The 17,966-nt window shown below is 36.9% G+C and overlaps 1 protein-coding gene across 1 annotated transcript in view; it reads left to right on the forward strand.

Annotated features, from left to right (window-relative positions):
- The window catches only part of TNPO3 (transportin 3), a 116,021-nt gene that overhangs the window by 31,649 nt on the left and 66,406 nt on the right, over nt 1–17,966 (forward strand). Inside the window, exons 3-4 of the mRNA XM_021002276.2 lie at nt 13,460–13,533; nt 14,421–14,577. Coding sequence (XP_020857935.1) covers nt 13,460–13,533; nt 14,421–14,577 — 231 coding nt within the window. The remainder of the gene's footprint in view (nt 1–13,459; nt 13,534–14,420; nt 14,578–17,966) is intronic.

Below are 17,966 nucleotides of genomic sequence, written 5' to 3' on the forward strand. Positions count from 1 at the left end.
TTTTGTTGAGCTCAGGTCTTTTTATCAGGAAGGTTTGGAAGTCCCCTATTTCGTTGAATAGCCATCTCCTCCCTTGAAAAATCGTGCTCATTCTTGCTGGGTAGTTGATCCTTGACTGCAATCCCAGCTCCTTTGCCTTAAGGAATGTCACGTTCCACACCCTGCAGTCTTTTAATGTAGAAGCTGTAAGGTCTTGTGTAATCCTGACTGTGGTTCCGTGATATTTAAATTGTTTCTTTCTGGCTGCTTGCAGCACCTTCTCTTTCATCTGGTAATTTTGGAATTTTGCTATTATATTCCTTGGCGTTGTCAATTTGGGATCTCTTTCAAGTGGTGAGCGGTGTATTCTTTCTATGGTTATTTTACCTTCTGGTTCTAGGACTTCCAGGCAGTTTTCCTTTATGATTTCCTGAAAGATACTGTCCAGGCTCTTTTTTTCATCATGATTTTCAGGTAGTCCAATAATTTTTAAATTGTCTCTCCTGAATCGATTTTCCAGGTTGGTTGTTTTACCGATGAGGTATTTTACATTTTCATCTATTTTTTCATTTTTTTGTTTCTGTTTGACTGATTCTTGCTCTCTCATAGAGTCATTAGTTTCCGTTTGTCCAATTCTAATTTTTGACAGGTTGTTTTCGTCTGTTAGTTTTTCTACTTCCTTCTCCAGTTGGCCAATTGTATTTTTAAGGGATTTGTTTTCTTCAGTGTACTTTTTTTCCAGTTTGCCAGTTGTGTTTTTTAGGGACTTGTTTTCTTTGGGTGTACTTTTTTCCCAGTTGGCCAATTGCATTTTTTAAGGACTCATTTACCTCTCTCATTAGACTTTTAAAATCCTTCTTGAGTTCTTCTTGGGCTTCAGACCAATTCATATTCCCTTTTGATGTTGCAGATGTTGGTTTGTTGACAGTGTTGTCCTCTTCAGAATTTTTGTCTTGATCTTCACTCTTCTCATAGTACGAATCTATGGTACATTTCTTTTTACTCATGGTGTTTCTTTATTCTCTGGCCTTTGAAGAGATTGAGCTCTCCTGCTGGGGAACAGAGGGCACTGACCCACGCTTCTTGTGTTGGGAGCCTAGGTCTTGGTCACTGGCTTTGTGTGCTGGGGCCTTTTATGTTGGCAAGTGGAGGCTGTAGGGTTCTGGCAGCTTACCTCATGTTGGGCTGGAATCAGCAAGGCTGGAACTTTAAGGCAATTCTTGGTTGCCTGATTTTTTTTTACAGGTATTTAGAGGAGTCTGTGGGAGAGCTCAAGTAAGTCACTGCTTTTATTCCACCATCTTTCCTCTGCCCCAGAAGGAGTCTGTATAGAAAGAGCATGGGCATGAGTCGATTACATTATGATGATCTTTCCCTCCTCTCCCCTCAAATGTGGGAATGAGAAAGTGGGATGTACTGGGAGAAGGGGAGAAAGGGAGAGGTAGAAAGGAAATGTAGAGAGGGGAAATTTTTTTTAAACATTATAATCGTTGTCACTTTTATTCATATGATAACAGTTCATCTGGTACTAAAAAAAGGCCTCTAAAATAAAAATTGTGGGAGGGAGAAAAATACATAGTTTGTACTTCACTCAGTTTCACAAATAATTCAAGCTGAGATAATATCAACTCTGATTCATACTCTCTTTTTGATCTCTTCCTTCTTAGCATTTATTAGTGTTTTTTTTTTCTTTCCCATAAGTTAGAATTAGGCTAAATATTCAAGCTCACCTGCAAAACTTGATACCTGGTTGTTATTTCATCCTGGGCATTTTGTAAGTCATTTAGGTAAGCTGCTATCAGATGAATTATGTCTGAACTGTTGTCTGAGCACTAACATTTGCTTAAAACCCAACTTGACTGAATGGAAGAATATTTAACATACTTTTATGTCAAGTAGGTCCATAAAAACAGGACTTATTAATAATTTTAGGAAGGCTCAAAATTGTGTGTGTGTGTGTGTGTGTGTGTGTGTGTGTGTGTGTGTGTGTCCATACACACACACACACACACACAGGAGAGAATTTTTTTTTCTGATTACATGTAAAGACAATTTTTAACATTCATTTAAAAAATTTTTTTGAGTGCCATTTTATTTCTCTCTCTCTCTCATCATCCATTCCTAAGATGGTTAGCAATGTAATATAGGTTATCCATGTGCATATCATGTAAAACATATTTCCATATTCACATTGTGAAAGATAAAACAGGCCAAAAGAACCATGAAAAAACAGAAAAAGTGAAAATAGTATGTTTCAATCTGCATTCACACTTCATCGGTTCTTTCTCTACATACGGATAGCATTCTCCATCATGATTCTTTTGGAATTGTCTTGGATCACTGAGAAGAGTTAAGTCATTCATAGTTGATCGTTGCACAATGTTGCTGTTATTGTGTGCAATATTCTCCTGTTTCTGCTCACTTCATTTGGCATCAGTTCATATAAGTCTTTCCAGGTTTTTCTGCTCATCATTTCTTATGGAACAATAGTATTCCATTATGTTCACATACCACAGCTTGTTCAGCCATTCCCCAGTTGATGGGGATCCCCTCAATTTCTAATTCTTTGCCACCACAAAAAGCTGCTATAAATATTTTTGTGCATATACATCCTTCCCCCCTTTTTGTGATCCCTTTGGAATACAGACCTGTTGGTGGTATTGTTGAATCAAAGGGCATGCACAGTTTGATTGCTCTTAGTTCCAGATTGCTTTCCAGAATAGTTGGCTCAATTCACAACTCCACCAACAGTGCATTAGTATTGAATGTAGAAAATGTTCTCACATAAAACAGACATGAAAGGAAGAGTATTTATAGTGGAGGGGAAGATGTAGGGTGTTGGGCAATACTTAAGACTCACTCATGAGAATTGGTTCAAAGAAGAAGAATACACATACACACACACACACAGAATCAGTTGGGTATAGAAATCTGTCTTACCCAATGACAAAACAGGAGGAGAAGGGGATAAGAGATGTGAGGGGTGGGGGCAGACTAGAGGAGGCAGAAAGCAGAAACAAAATAGACTTGAGAAGGGAGTGGATAAAAAGAGAGAGAGAGAGAGAGAGAGAGAAGGATAAACAGAAGAAAATAGTATGGAGGGAAACACAGTTAATAATCTTAACTGTGAATGCGAATGGGATGAGCTTACCCATAAAAAATGGAAATGGATAGCAGAATGGATTAGAAACCAGAGTCCAACAAAATGTTGTATAAAAGAGACACACTTGAAACAGAAAGATACAGAATTAAAATAAAGGCTAAAGCAGAATCTGTTATGCTTCAGCTGAAGTAAAAAAGGCAAGGGTAGCAATAATAATTTCAAAGGAAAAGCAAAAATAGACCAAATTAAGAGAGATAATCAGTGAAACTACATTGTGCTAAAAGATACCATAGATAATTAAGTAACATAAAAAAAATTTACAGCAAGTTTCTCTTATAAAGGCCGTATTTCTCAAATATATAGGGAACTAAGTCAAATTTACAAAAATAAGGGCCATTCTCCAATTGATAAGTAGTCAAAGGATATGAACAGGCAGTTTTCAAAAGAAGAAATCAAAAGTTTGTGTAGTCATATGAAGAAATGCTCCACATTGCTATTGATTAGAGAAAGGCAAATCAGAACAGCAGTGATACTACCTCATACCTATCAGAAATGATAAATGCTAGAAGGGACGAGGGGACAAGAGGTACACTGATGGATTGTTGATGGAGTAGTGAACTGACCCAGTCATTCTGGAGAACAATTTGGAATTATGCCCAAAGGGCAGTAAAACTGTGTATGCCCTTTGACCCAGCAGTACCACTACTGAATATGTACACCAAAGAGATCAAAAGAAAGGGACCTGTACGCACAAAAATATTTAGTCTTTTTGTGGTGACCAAAAATTGGCTGTTATGGGGATGCTCATAAGTTGTATAATAGCTGAACAAGTTGTGGCATGATTGAGAACAAGTACTGTTGTGCTATAAGAAATGATGAGGGCAGTGGTTTTTTTTTTCCCTTTTTTAAAATTGTGCTTTATGGTTTTTTTTTAATTAATTTATTTTAAATTATCAACCATCACTTCCATAAGCTTTTGAGTTTTAAATTTTCCTCCCCCTTTCTCCCCCTCTCCTTCCCCAAGACAGCGCGCAATCTGATATAGGCTATACATGTATATTCCCATTAAACATATTTTCACATTAGTCATGTTGTAAGGAAGAATTAGAACCAATAGGAGGAGCCACCAGAAAGAGGAAACAAAACATAACAGAAGAAAAACGATAGCAAATAGTATGCTTCGATCTGCATTCAAACTCCATATTCTTTGGATGTGGGTAACATTTTCCATCATGAGGCCTTTGGAGATGTCTTAGATCCTTGAATTGCTAGGAAAGGTTAAGTCTATCAGTATTAGTCATTGCATAACGTGGCTGTTACCGTGTACAACGTTCTCCTGGTTCTGCTCATTTCACTCAGCATCAGACCATACAAGTCTTTCCAGGTTTTTCTGAAGTCAGCCTGTTTATCATTTCTTATAGCATAATAGTATTCCATTACATTGATATACCACAACTTGTTCAGCCATTCTCCAGTTGATCTACATCCTCTCAATTTCCAGTTCTTTGCCACCACAAGAAGAGCTTCTATGAATATTTTTGTACATGTGGGTTCTTTTCCCATTTGAATGAGCTCTCTGGGATATAGCCCTAGAAGAGCAAATATTGCTGGGTCAAAGGGTGTGCACATTTTTACAGCCCTTTGGGCATAGTTCCAAATTGCTCTCCAAAATGGTTGGATCAGTTCACAACTCCACCAACAGTACATTAGTGTTCCAATTTTCCCAAATCTTCTCCAACATTTATCATTTTCTTGTTTTGTCATCTTGGCCAATCTGACTCCATTTATTCCCGTGCTCTCTAGTGTTTTTAACAGGAATGGGTTGGTGTGGTATCTTAAGAGTTGTTTTGATTTGCATTTCTCTAATCAATAGTGATTTAGAGCATTTTTTCATATGACTGTAGATGGCTTTAATTTCTTCATCTGAGAACTGCCTATTCATATCCTTTGGCCATTTATCAATTCGGGAATGACTTGTATTCTTAAAAATTTGACTTAGTTCTCTATATATTTTAGAAATGAAGCCCTTATCAGAGAGACTGGTTGTAAAAATTTTTTCCCAATTTTCTACTTTCTTTCTAATCTTGGTTGCATTGGCTTGGTTTGTGCAAAAACTTTTCAATTTAATGTAACATTATCTATTTTGCTTTTTGTAAAATTCACTATCTCCTGTTTGGTCATGAGTTCTTCAGTTCTCCATAAATCTGATAGGTAAAGTATTCCTTGCTCTCCCAGTTTGCTTACAGTATCAGCCTGAGTTCAAATGTGGCCTCAGCTACTTGCTAACTGTGTGACTGAGTAATTCAGTTAACCCAGTTTGCCTAGGTTTTCTCATGTGTAAAATGGGGACAATAATAGCACCTACCTCCCAGGGTTGTTGTGAGGATCAAATGAGATGATGCTATACAAATATTAGCTATTGGTATTAGTTATTTTTATTGACACTATTACATAGACTTCACTTTTGGCTTTTGTCGTTTTTCAATTTTTTTAAGCACAGAGGTATTTCCATATGATTTAACCATTCAAGCTTAGTTTTCAGTGTGAACAGTTTTAAGATAGTTCATCTAATGGCATGGTAGGTAGATTTCCCTTGTTCTGGCACTGATTCACATTGTGGTCATGATTTCTTTTTTACTACTTCTTCTGACCATGATGTATTACACATGTTTAAAAAGATATCCTAGTCAGTTATAGTTGATTTTCTGGGATTTCAATGTCTTTACGGAAGAAGTGTATTAGTAAATACTAATAACAACAGGCCTGAAGTCAAGCCTTCCCCAAGCAAAGGCTAGAGATGATGATGGTTCTGTAAGTTGAGGCAAAGGATATATTTGCAACTCAACAAGTGAAAGGGTGAGCTTTAGGCCACAGTAGAAAAGGAGGGGGATTGATGAGTCATTGAGTCGTCCTTCCTGAAGTGCCCAGGTTTTAACAGGCTCTAGTCATTGCCTGTTTTGGTGTGTGAACACCTGGATTGTTCCATACAAAAGGGCTACTTTTCTTCTGATTGCTTTCCTACCTCTGTTGTCCTAGGCAAGGGCCTCCCAATTAGTGAGGTTAATGTGAATGTGGAAGTGTTCCAGGTATAGACAGTTAAAAAAAGAGAAGTGATGCAGGCAGGAAGAGAAGGCATGACTGGAGCAGGCACAGCCTATTGCAGGAAAGGTAAAGCCCAAAACACCAGAGAGTTTATGCTTCTTTCTGTCTATGTGCTTGCTTCCATTAGAAAATAGACACTTTTGATGACTTGAAGAAATGGGATAAAGAGAGTCTGAAATCTTTTCAAACTTAGGGTCATAGATTTAGATGGGGATGGGAATTTAGAAGTCAGTCCAGCTGTCTCATATTACAGATGAGGAAACTGAGGACCAGAGGAATGAAGTGACTTGCCCAGAGTCATCCAGGTAGTTTGGATGGCAGAGTCAGGATTGAAACCAGGGTGCTCCAGCTTTCAGATCCAGTGCTTTTTCCATTTACTATACTACCTCCAAAGCATAGGGAGAGGATAGGAAATAGGGACTGGACCTGTCAGTTCCTTTTTTTTTTAAATTTGTTTCACAAGCATTTCTATAATGTAGTAGAATAAATAAAGATGATTACACACGAAACTGCAAATCTATTATGTGCAACTTGCTATTCCTTTTAAATATATAATAAAGTTATCATGTTTCTTTTTTTTTCTTCCCCCTTCTCCTCCCCCCCATGGTTGCCATTAGACGTGTCTCTGTGTGTGTGTGTGTGTGTGTGTGTGTGTGTGTGTGTGTGTGTGTGTGAAATCATTCTATATATACCTCTGTTTATCAGATCTTTCTCTGGATACAGAGCATCTTCATAGATCCTTTGTAGTTAATTTGAGTATTTATAATAGTCAAAATGACTTAGTTGCTCAAGTTGTTTTTAAAACAGTATTGCTGTTTCTGTATACAACATTCTCTTGGTTCTGCTCATTTTGCTGTTCATTATTTCATGCAAGTCTATCTGTGTTTTTCTAAGATGAATGAGCTCATTTTTTGTAGCACAGTAGTATTTCATTATTATCATAAGCCACAACTTGTTCAACCATTCCCCAGTTGATGGGCATTCCCTCAATTTCCAGTTCTTCACCACCACAAAGACAGAGGCTATAAATATTTTAGAACATAGAGGTTCTTTTCCTTTTTCTCTAATCATCTTTGGAAGTAGACCTAGTAGTGGTATTGGTCAGTGAAAGGGTACAGGCAGTTTAATAACTCCTTGGGCATAATTCCAGATTGCTCCTAGTTGTGTCAGTTCACAGTTCCACCAACAGTGAATTAGTGTACCAATTTTTCCACATTCTCTCCAACATTTGTTGCTTTCCCCTTCACTAATTTTAGCCAGTCTGGTAGGTATAAAATGGTATCTCAAGGTTATTTTAATTTGCATTTCTCTAATCAATAATGATTTAGAACTTTTTTTCATATGACTATAAATTGTTTTGATTTCTTCATTGGAAAACTGTCTCTTCATATCCTTTGACCATTTATCAATTGAGGAATGACTTGTATTCTATAGATTTGCTAAAGTTTTTGTATGTTTGATATATGAGACCTTTTTCTGAGAAACTGCTATAAAAATTTTTTTCCAATTAAACTATATTGTAAGGCAGTAATTATCAAAATTATCTGGTGCTGGTTAAGAAATAGAAAGGCAGATCAATGGAACAGAGTAGACATTCAATTTATAGCTGCAAATGAATATAATAACATTGTATTTGACAAGTGTAAAGACTTAAGTTTTGTGGATAAGAATTCATTATTTGGTAAAAATTGTTGGGAAAATTGGAAAGCAGTTTGGCACAAATTGGGCATGGACAGATATCTTATACCATATACCAAGATAAGGTCAAAATGGATACATAACCTAGATATAGAGATAATATACAAGAGAATTTGAAGAACATGGAACATATTACCTATCAGATTTATGGATAGGCTAACAATTTATGAATAAACAAGAGAGAGAGAGAGCAATGTGAAGTGTAAAATGAATAATTTTGATCACATTAAAAAGTTTTGTACAAATAAAACAAGTGTAGTCAAGATCAGAAGGGAAGTAGAAAATTGGACCTGTCATTTCATGGGTATGGGCAACTCCTAGGGGGAGATACACTCTGAACCTTCTCTTCAGCTTATCATAGTAGAACTTAGAGCACTGAGTAAGTCACTTTCCCAGGGTAATACAGTCCATATGTGTCAGAGGTGGTTTTTAAATCCCAAGTTTTCCTCACTTCCTCACAGCTCTCTATCCACTGTGCTTGTTATACTAAGGAATTGAATTGGGGTACAAATCAGAAGTTTTGGATGCTTTTTTTTTTTTGCCAATTGGGGTTAAGTGACTTGCTGAGAATCACACAGTTACTGTCAAGTGTCTGGTCTGAGGTTGGATTTGAAATCAGGTCATCTTGACTCCAGGGCCGGTGCTTTATCCACTGGGCCACTGAGGTACCCCAGATGTTTTATTTCTTTTCCATCCTTTGTACTATTATTGTGCAGTGACAGGCTGAGTTTTTCACTAGTATGTATGAAATAATTAAAAAGAATTAGAGGAAGGTTCCTATTGCATTTTATGGAGGTCTTAAAGATAGTCTTGGATAAGTTATAATCTGTACCCACACTGATGAAATTATGGATCAGTACCAGTATTAATTATTATATCTTTTTGAGAATAGATAAAGGAGAAGAGTAGAGATTCTGATATGTTTCGTTATAAACTTTCATCTAGTGAGGGCAGTTCTCACCTGAGGTAAATAGATTATGATTTAGAAGTAAAGAGGGGTTTAGGTGATTTCAGGGCAGCTTAAGAGTTTTCTTGGCAGTATAGGAGGAACATGAAGGATAGCAGAAAAAAGATGCATCAGGTGTATAGAGGGAGGTAATAATTTCTATAGGATATTACTAGAAAAATAGGACTTTGCTAGAAAAATAAGGTCCAAAGTTTTGAGCCGTCTCTGTCAAATCCCTCTCATCAGGTGACCACAACAACCAGCAGTTTCTGCATGCCTTGTGTTTTCGGTGCTATGTTATCCCAAATTATAGACTACTTTATTCTTGTACACATGACAACCTGAATAGAAATCATTTAATGCCATTTAGTGTGAGCAGCAGGGGAGATTCACCTACCAATTGTTTAATCTTTTTAGCCACCATTACAGTTGCTCCAGCATGAGCCTTTTTTTTTTTTAAATTCTCTTCCCTAGAGGAGGATCTCAATCCTGGTCACAGGAGTTTGTCCCATGTGTGACCCAGCAAGTACCCCAACCACATGTATTTAGCTTCATAACCTCCTTTGAGACCCTTTTCCATGATCCTAATTTCTGTCTTGACTTGAGGCAGTGAACTAATCTATATCAGTATTCTTCCCCTCGTCTTTTCTTTCCTTGAAAGCTAGAAAGGGGGAAGGGAGGGAGAATTACATGGATGGCTGGAGCCTAGATCCAAAGCAGATTTCTTGAGTTCCTTCTCTAAAGCATAATTAGAGATGTAAAACTTAGAGAAGTTTGTTTTGGTTTTGGGTTTTGCTTTTTTTTTTTGTGGGGGGGGCTGGGGGGAGCACTAACAGAATGTGAGTGAAGACAGCCTGACTGTAAAAGGAAAACAGGAGGAAGAAATCAAGAAATGACAATCTCATAGTTGGTAAGGACCTCAGACAGATCATTTGCTCCAAGGACCCCTTCTACTCTGCAAGTGGTTGTTATTCTTTTGTTTGAAAGCTTTCAATAAAGGAGAGTTCCCAAAGCAGTTCATTTGTTTTATTAGAAAGTTTTTTACTAAACCAAGTCTAAATCTGCCTGTCTTCAATTTTCTCCCATTGTTCCTGATTCTGCCCTCTGGGACCAAGCAGAACAAATCTAATCACCCCTCCCTCACCTTTTCTATTGGACATAAAAACTGTCCAGTCCTTGAAGATGTTCCCTCCTAAGTCTTCAGGCTAAACGCTCTCAATGCCTTCATTTGATCGTTCCAGGTCATATTGTGTAGCCTACTCTCCATCTGAGCTGGGAGTTCTCTCCTGATTTGTTAATATCTTTCTCAAAATGTGGTACCCAGAGTATAATGCAGTATTCCAGAATGGTTTGGTCTATACGTAGTATTTCTTTTACCTCCTCATTCTGGTCACGATGCTTCTCAGTGTAGCCTAGGATAACTTTTTTTTTTTTTTTTGCCTACCATAGCACATCATTGAATCATACTGTGCTTATAATACACTAAGATTGTTGCCTAGACATCTATCCCCCTTTTGTTACTAGGGCAGTCGATCATTTTGAACTCACTATAACACTCTGCATTTGTCGCTGTTAAACTTCCCTTCCAGCCATTGTTCGACTGCCCTAGTAAAAGATCTTTTGGGATCCTCTGTCATCCAGTATGTTAGCTGTCCTCTCTGCATGATGTCATCTGCAAATATGACAAGACACCTTCTGTGCCAGGAGAGATCCTTGGCATACTCCACATTTTTCATACATTCATCAGTGATTACTTTTTGGTTTGGCCATTTATTCAGTTAGTTCCAAATTGTAAGCGAACCCACACTTCTCCATTTTATTCACAAAGATAGCATTAGAGATTTTGTGACCCATGCCCAGAAATATTGTCATGCTGTTTTTGAGTGAGTGGTTATTCTTTCGATTAATATACTGTTCTTACCTTAAGGGCAGTCAGGTCTTCTATTTGGAGGGTCCTAGAATGGAAGAAGGGTCTGAATAGCCTCAGGTTTGCATTTCTTCTTATGTAGTCACAATGGAATATGTGTTTCAGTCCCACTTTTTAAACAGGACCTTTTCCTTCACAATTTGCTTTTTGTTTTTAAACTATATCCAGTAATACTGCCCTGTCATCCTTCTTTTTAGGGTATTTAAGATTGAATAAGATCTGAGATGACAGGAGCTTTGTATTTAGGAGGAAGAGAAGAAACCTCCCAACACCACTAGCATTTCTGTGTTTAGTCAGATCTTCATTTCTTCACTATTACTTTCAAATTATATTTTTTAAAAATTTGTTGATACATTGTGTTTTGACATGACATACTCTTCATAACAAACATACGAACAGTTCCCTTCAACAAGGTACTTTCTCTGAAAAGTCTGTTGATTAAAACAAGGGAAGATTTTATATAATGTGATTCTAACATTGAGAGCCAGTACTTTAAAACCTCACAGATATATTCTTATGTTATTTTTTTTTCCTGCTATCCCTTTCTAAGGTATACTAGGGTCTTCATTTTAATCTCCTTTCTTTTCCATCATAGTCCACATCCTTTCTGTCTTCCCAAATGAAACATATGATGAAACTTTTTAGCAAACACCTAATTAACAATGTTGCTCTTTTCTTTCCATTATCATAGCCAAACTATTTTTCAAAGGCTTCACCTTTGCTTCTCTCATCCCTTCTAAATTCTCAGTAGGTATGAGGGCATGCCCCTTCTCCTACTTGTGTTAGAGCAAGCTTAGGATTGTTTATATATCCATCTATGTATACCTATTGTGTTTTAGGCCCAGGATTTAATTCTATATAGACCACTTAGCCATTAATTAGATCTAAAACCTGACTACAGGCCCTTTTAAGTCACTTATTTCAGGTTAGACCTATGTGATATATCTCATCTTTAAATGACCTTGTTTCAACCAAATCACCAGTTAGAAATGCCCAGTGGAAACCCAAGTAGTTGACAGTATGGTCTTATGCAATCTTTTTCTTGGGAACAAGTAGTGAATTTGGTGTATTTATAGAGAGCAAATGTGATACATGTGCATGTGTCTGTGTTTTTATGGATATACAAAGGTACTTGTTCCTTTTGGCCATTGGTTGGGGAGGGGATATCACATATTTTGGGTGTACAAATCTTGCTTCATAGTCAAAATTAATATAATAACTGATGTTTACATGATATTTTCCAGTGTAGAAAGTGCTTGAACAGTCAATCAGTCAACAAAAATTAAATGCTTACTATGTGGCAGGCATTGTGCTAAGCGCTGGAAATACAAATATAAGCAAAAAGAAAGTCCTGCTTTCAAGGACCTTACATTCTAACAGAGAAAACAACAAGTAAAAGGAAGCTGAGGAGAGGAAGAAGGTGCCTGGCTCAGGGGCATGATGGAAAAGTCCAGAGGAGTTCAGGCTGGAGGGAAATGAAGAGATGGCTGCCTGGGCATTCTAGGAGAAGAGGGTACTCTTGAGGTGTGAGTTTATGAGTTCCAGGGATGAAGTGAACTTCCAGGATCGCTTTGTATAGATTAGCTCATTTGAACTTGGAATCAAGGCTGTAAACATTGCATTTTACATGTATTTTTGCCTGTTATTGAGGGGTCATCTTAGTAACACAAAATATCATGGACTTAAAGCTGGAAAGTGCTTTAGAAATGATTTAGTCCGTGCCCCTCATTTTATAAATGAGGAAACTGAAGCCCATATTGGGTAAATGATTTGCTCAAGGTTATTATGGTAGTAAGCTAGCATTTGAATGTAGGTTCTCTGGCTCCAAATCCAGCATTCTTTTCATTGCCACACTGTTAATTCATTTCTGCACTACTGCCAGAAATGTGCCTGTCACATGAAGAGACGATCTCAGGAAAAGTAAATTGTCTTTGTCTCTGAGCATTTCATGTTTTTTTTTCTTTTTTGAATTATTTTCATTATCAGTGGGATAAATATACCTTAGTCACCAGAAGGAAAGGGACTGGTGAATAAAGGCCAATTTGTTTCTTATGTGCGAAAATTAGGTAGTACAAAAATGCTTTGTTAGTTGGAAAAAGATTTTGTCATAAAACCAGATGAATGCTTTCTAGGCTGCTTTGACACAAATGAGAACTTGCAAGTCTCATCAAGCAGCTTTTCCCCCTCAGGCAGAAGAGTACCTCAGAGATAAAAACTTCCAACCTTTCAAGGTATGGGTATCACGTATATCCTTTGACTCACCCAGAAATTGCTTTGACTCTTTGTAGAAGATTTTTGTAGTAGAGTGCAAGATGACAGAAGAAAAGGCAATTGACAATCTTCAGTAAAGGGCAGATAAAAATTCTGACTGATTATTGAGCTCTGGCCTCGTTGTTATCTATTTTACCATACAGAAAGTTTCGAGATGTTTAAAATCTTTAAAAATTAATGCTTTTTATTTTTTAAAGAAACTATTTCTTATTTTCTGGTGCCCCCCATCCTCCCCATTGTGTATATAGGTGCCCAGGACAGGTAGCTAACCTTTTTAATTTCTTAATTTGGAAATCTGAGTTTATCTGAACTTTTGTCAGATTTGTTAAAAGGAATTAAGGTCTTTGGTTTTTTGATTAGCCTGATAGTAACCTGACATATCCTGTTCAGTATTTGTGTATTTGTTTACCAAGATGCTTTTTCTTTTATTCAGCTTGCTTTAGCAATAGCAGACCTGGCATTGCAGATGCCTTCCTGGAAAGGCTGTGTGCAGACCCTGGTAGAAAAGTAAGCAACTTTTATTTAAAAATTTTATTTATATTTACTTATAATGTAAATTGATTAAATTCACAGTGAGCTGATATTGGGGGAAACACAGGTAATCTAAGTGGGTATGTTTATTAATAACTTCTAGAGATTCTGTTTTTTGATATTCCAAGAAAAAGCAGCAGTTAATTTTGCAGACATTTCCTTGACAAAGGTAAAAGGAGGCAGATGTACTTTTTTCTATTAAACTATGATGTTTGTCCTTTTTTGGGCTTAGGGGCATCTGTTTTATTGTTTATTTATCTATTGTCCAAAGGCCTCAAATCAGTTTCTGGCAGAGGAGGACTAATTGAGGCTTCCTTAAACTTTCTTTTTCCTTATTTCTGTTAGGGCTAGGTGGTATTGCTTGTTTGTGCCAGGATTTCCTATGTTACCTTGTAGATTACTCCCACTAAATGGCGCATAAGCAGTTCTATAAATTGTTACCAAATTATTGTTATTGGGAAAGTTACAACAGTTTTGGTTTTCAATTGAGATTATTTTGTGTGGTTGAATGGCTGCTATTCATATAATATGCTCTTTTTTAAGGGGAAATTTGCTTTATATGTTGCAAATGGATAATATTCTTCCTAAAGAAGTAGAGTCTGCTATTTTGAAGAACTTTAAGTGATAATAAAACATTAAGCATCTAATCCTGAATAATCTGAGATTTGTTTCCTTAATATTTGGCCAAATTTTTTTTCCTGAAAACTAGAGCATGTCCTTTTTAATTTCCCTTTATCGTGGCTATTAAAGCCTTTGTGGCTAGAGGTATTTTGATAGCTTTTTAAATTTCATTTATTTTCTTGTTTATTTTCTGGCACCTTTTTTTTTTCTCTTTGGCTTATTTTCTTCTTTTTCCCCTCAAGATATAGCAGTGATGTAACTTCATTGCCTTTTCTGCTGGAGATCCTTACGGTATTACCGGAGGAGGTACATAGTCGGTCATTACGAATTGGAGCTAATCGTCGCACAGAGATTATAGAAGACTTGGCTTACTACTCGAGCACAGTAGTTTCTCTGTTGGTAAGTAGGTTTGAGATGCTTACCTGCTTTCTAAGATGTTGACTTTCTTCCCCTCTGGTACCCTGGGAAACCCCCCTTCATCCTCCCCTTCAAATGTAGTATTTTATATTTACAGATTCTTTTTCGTATTTTATCTCATTTGGTCTTCTGAAAAAAAATGTTTTGTTGGTATATTTTTTTAATCCCCCAATTACTTCCTCTGAAATTCCAAATCTCACTCTACTAGTAGTTCCTACCCTATAACAAAAACAACAAAAATTAAGCGAAATTGATACAGTGACCTCATTCCACTAACAGTATTCACCCTTCAGCATCTGTGGGCCGCCTCTGCTTAGAGGAGGGAAGTATGTTTCTGCATCAGCCCTCTGGAACCAGCACTGGTCATTACGTGTGATCTGAATTAGGTCTGGCAATGGGGTTTTTGTTTGTTATTGCCATTGTGCGCATTACCTTCTGGGTTCTTTTTGCTTTGTTTTGTCTCAGTTCATCGAAGTCTTCTCATGTTTATTCAGCAGCCCTTATTAAGGGTCTGATGTGGGTCAGGCTCTGGAGAGGACAGGCAAAAATAAGGCAGGCCCTGTTCTCAAGGAACTTGTATTCTTTTTGGGGAGACAACAGGTATACAGAAAAGCAAATACAGCAAAAAGAAGTAGATTCAAAGTAATTTTCAGGGGGGAGGCACTAGCCGCTGTAGAGGGAATTAGGATAGGCTTTTAAATAAGCCTTAGAACAACCCCAATTTCTAGCTTTAAGGTTGCCATACCCTAAATCTTTTGGAGTGCTAGGATTCCTGGGATCTTTGGGTTGTGGTTTTAGTATACTAGCAAAGCTAAACCCACAAAATAACCGCATCGTTTCTCTGCAGGGATTCTGTACCTATTTTTTTGGTGTCATGGACCCTTTTGGCATGGTGGTAAAGCTTATGGATCTCTTCTAAGAATAGTATTTTTAAATGCTTAAATACATAGGATTAGAAAGGAAACCAGTAACATTGAAATGAAAAAAATATTAAACACAGGCTCCACGTTAAGACCATCTGTGCTAGAAAGAGGGGTATTTTGTGGGGACCATCAAAACATAGGCTATAGGAATATTCTTAGCCCTGGATTGAACATTTTAATGTAGGATAAATTGAAATATCTAGTCAATAGTTAGTAAACATTTATGTTTTTGTATATGTATAAATGTATGAGACATTTATATTTAATATTTATGCCTACTGTGTGCTAGGTACTGTGCTAAGTATTGGGCGTATAGTTAATACAAAGAAAGGAGCATACACTCTGATGTGGCAAGACAACACAGAAGGAAGCTTGAAAACTTGGGCCAGGTGAAGTGGGTAAGGGAAGATATTAGAGGAGAAAGAGCATGGTTAAGTCCCAAAATAGTACACCCAGGTGAGAAATGAGGAAATGTCTGAGTTGAGCTCTCTCCTTAAATGGAGGTTTGAAGATGCCAAAGCAGCTAGATTGCTCGGTGAATAGAGCACTGGAGCCTGAAGTCAGGAAGATCTGAGTTCAGATACAGCCTCAGACACTCACTAGCTGTGAATGTAAGTTCTTGAAAGTAAGGGCTTTTTAAAAAAAAAATATTTGTATTCCCAGTAATATTTTTAAAGCCTCAGACACTGGCCATGTGACACTGGGTGAGTCACTTAACCCTGTTTGCCCCAGTTTCCTCATCTGTAAAATGAGCTGGAGAAGGAAATGGCAGACCACTCCAGTATCTTTGCCAAGACAACCCCATATGGGGTCTCGAAGAGTCAGACACGACAGAACAAGGCCTGTTGACCAGTGGGTTCCGTTCTAGGTTTATAATTAAGCAAGTCATCCCCGTGGAACTTTTTACTTTAGAGTGTATTATGTTGGTTTTTGCAGGGACATTTCTTTTATAGGTCCTTACTGCTAAGTTCGTGCTTCTCTGTTTGTGATTTAGTTTTGTTTCTTTAGGGATTTATATTATTACTATTTCTTGAGAGCAGTGACAGTTCGAATTATTTCAATGACAGCATTAAGAAGTTATTCAGTAAAAGAAGGGGTCTTTGAATGCTTTTCTCTTCTATCTCTAATATCCTTGAGTCATTATTATTGGGGAAGCTGGGTATTGGAGGGGAATTGATAGAATTGGCATCAGAAGTCTATTCTAAATTAAAGTACTATTTTGGGAAGGCACTGCATCTTGATGTGTTTAACATGGCTGTTTTAAAAGTTCCATTTAATAAAACGTTTAAACTAAATACTGAGGGGTGACTAAAATGATACTGGAGTCTATACAATAAAGATAGTTTATACTTTAGGAGTGATTTTCATTAAGTTTTTCTTTATTTTTTGCTACTCTGTGTTGCTTTTATAGACATACCATATAGAGAAAACATTGTATTTCCAGTGGTGTGTAGCTGAGCTGTGGTTCCATCAGTAGTTTGTTTATTTGTAGAACCTGGAAGGAAGTAAATGCTGGCACAAAGCTATATTTTTTCTAATATCTAGTCAGAAAAACATTATTAAGCAGCAGCTAGAGTAGATAGAGCACCAGCCCTGGAGTCGAGAGGACCTGAGTTCAAATTCTGCCTCAGAGACTTGACACTTACTAGCTGTGTGACCCTGGGCAAGTCACTTAACCCTGATTGCCTCACCAAAAAGGGGGACAAAATTTTTTAAAGCTAGCTTTCTTTAGTGGCCTCATGTCTTTTTAATAAAATTCATTATTTCTTCTTGATCTCTTTGTTTCTCTTCGTCAGCCGATTTCTATTGCCAAGGTTTTGCCATAATTTTCAAATCTTCAGACCAAAGAAGTTAAAACTTAAAGTACCAACTCTGTATAATATCATGTTGATTGGTTCAGTCAGTGGTACTCTTATGGGCCCCTTTGAAGTCCTGTTTCATAATTAATTAGGCTTCATTGTAAGAAATTTTTTTTAAAAATTTCTAACCATATTTGAAAAAAGAAACTTAGCATTTCATTGTTTTTTTATATGTGTGTGTATATATATGTATATGTATAACAAATGTATCTGTAATGCACCCAAGAATATTCACTCCTATCTTTTTGAGTGTTTATACATTACAATCCTGTTGCTTTTCAGGATAGTTTATAATCCTTTCCTCTCAAAACATGTCAGATTCTTAAATCACATTTCATATTTTAGGATTTGTCTTTGACTCTTCTCTTGACTTTACTTTTATATTTAGTTGTTTTTCTGTTGACTCCTTCTGAAATATTTCTTGTATCCATACTTTTTCATATCTCCTGACACTGCCCTTGTAAAGAGCTGTGTTGCCATCCACTCTGGCTATTGCAATAATTTCCTGGGAGGCCTTTTCACTGCTGCTTTCGGCTGTCTCATTTATACTGCTGCCAAAAGATTCTTTCTTAATTCATAGATATGATTG

Source organism: Phascolarctos cinereus, unplaced genomic scaffold, assembly GCF_003287225.1.
Source record: "Phascolarctos cinereus isolate Bilbo 61053 unplaced genomic scaffold, phaCin_HiC Scaffold_1;HRSCAF=81, whole genome shotgun sequence".
In the NCBI taxonomy this organism is placed as follows: domain Eukaryota; kingdom Metazoa; phylum Chordata; class Mammalia; order Diprotodontia; family Phascolarctidae; genus Phascolarctos; species Phascolarctos cinereus.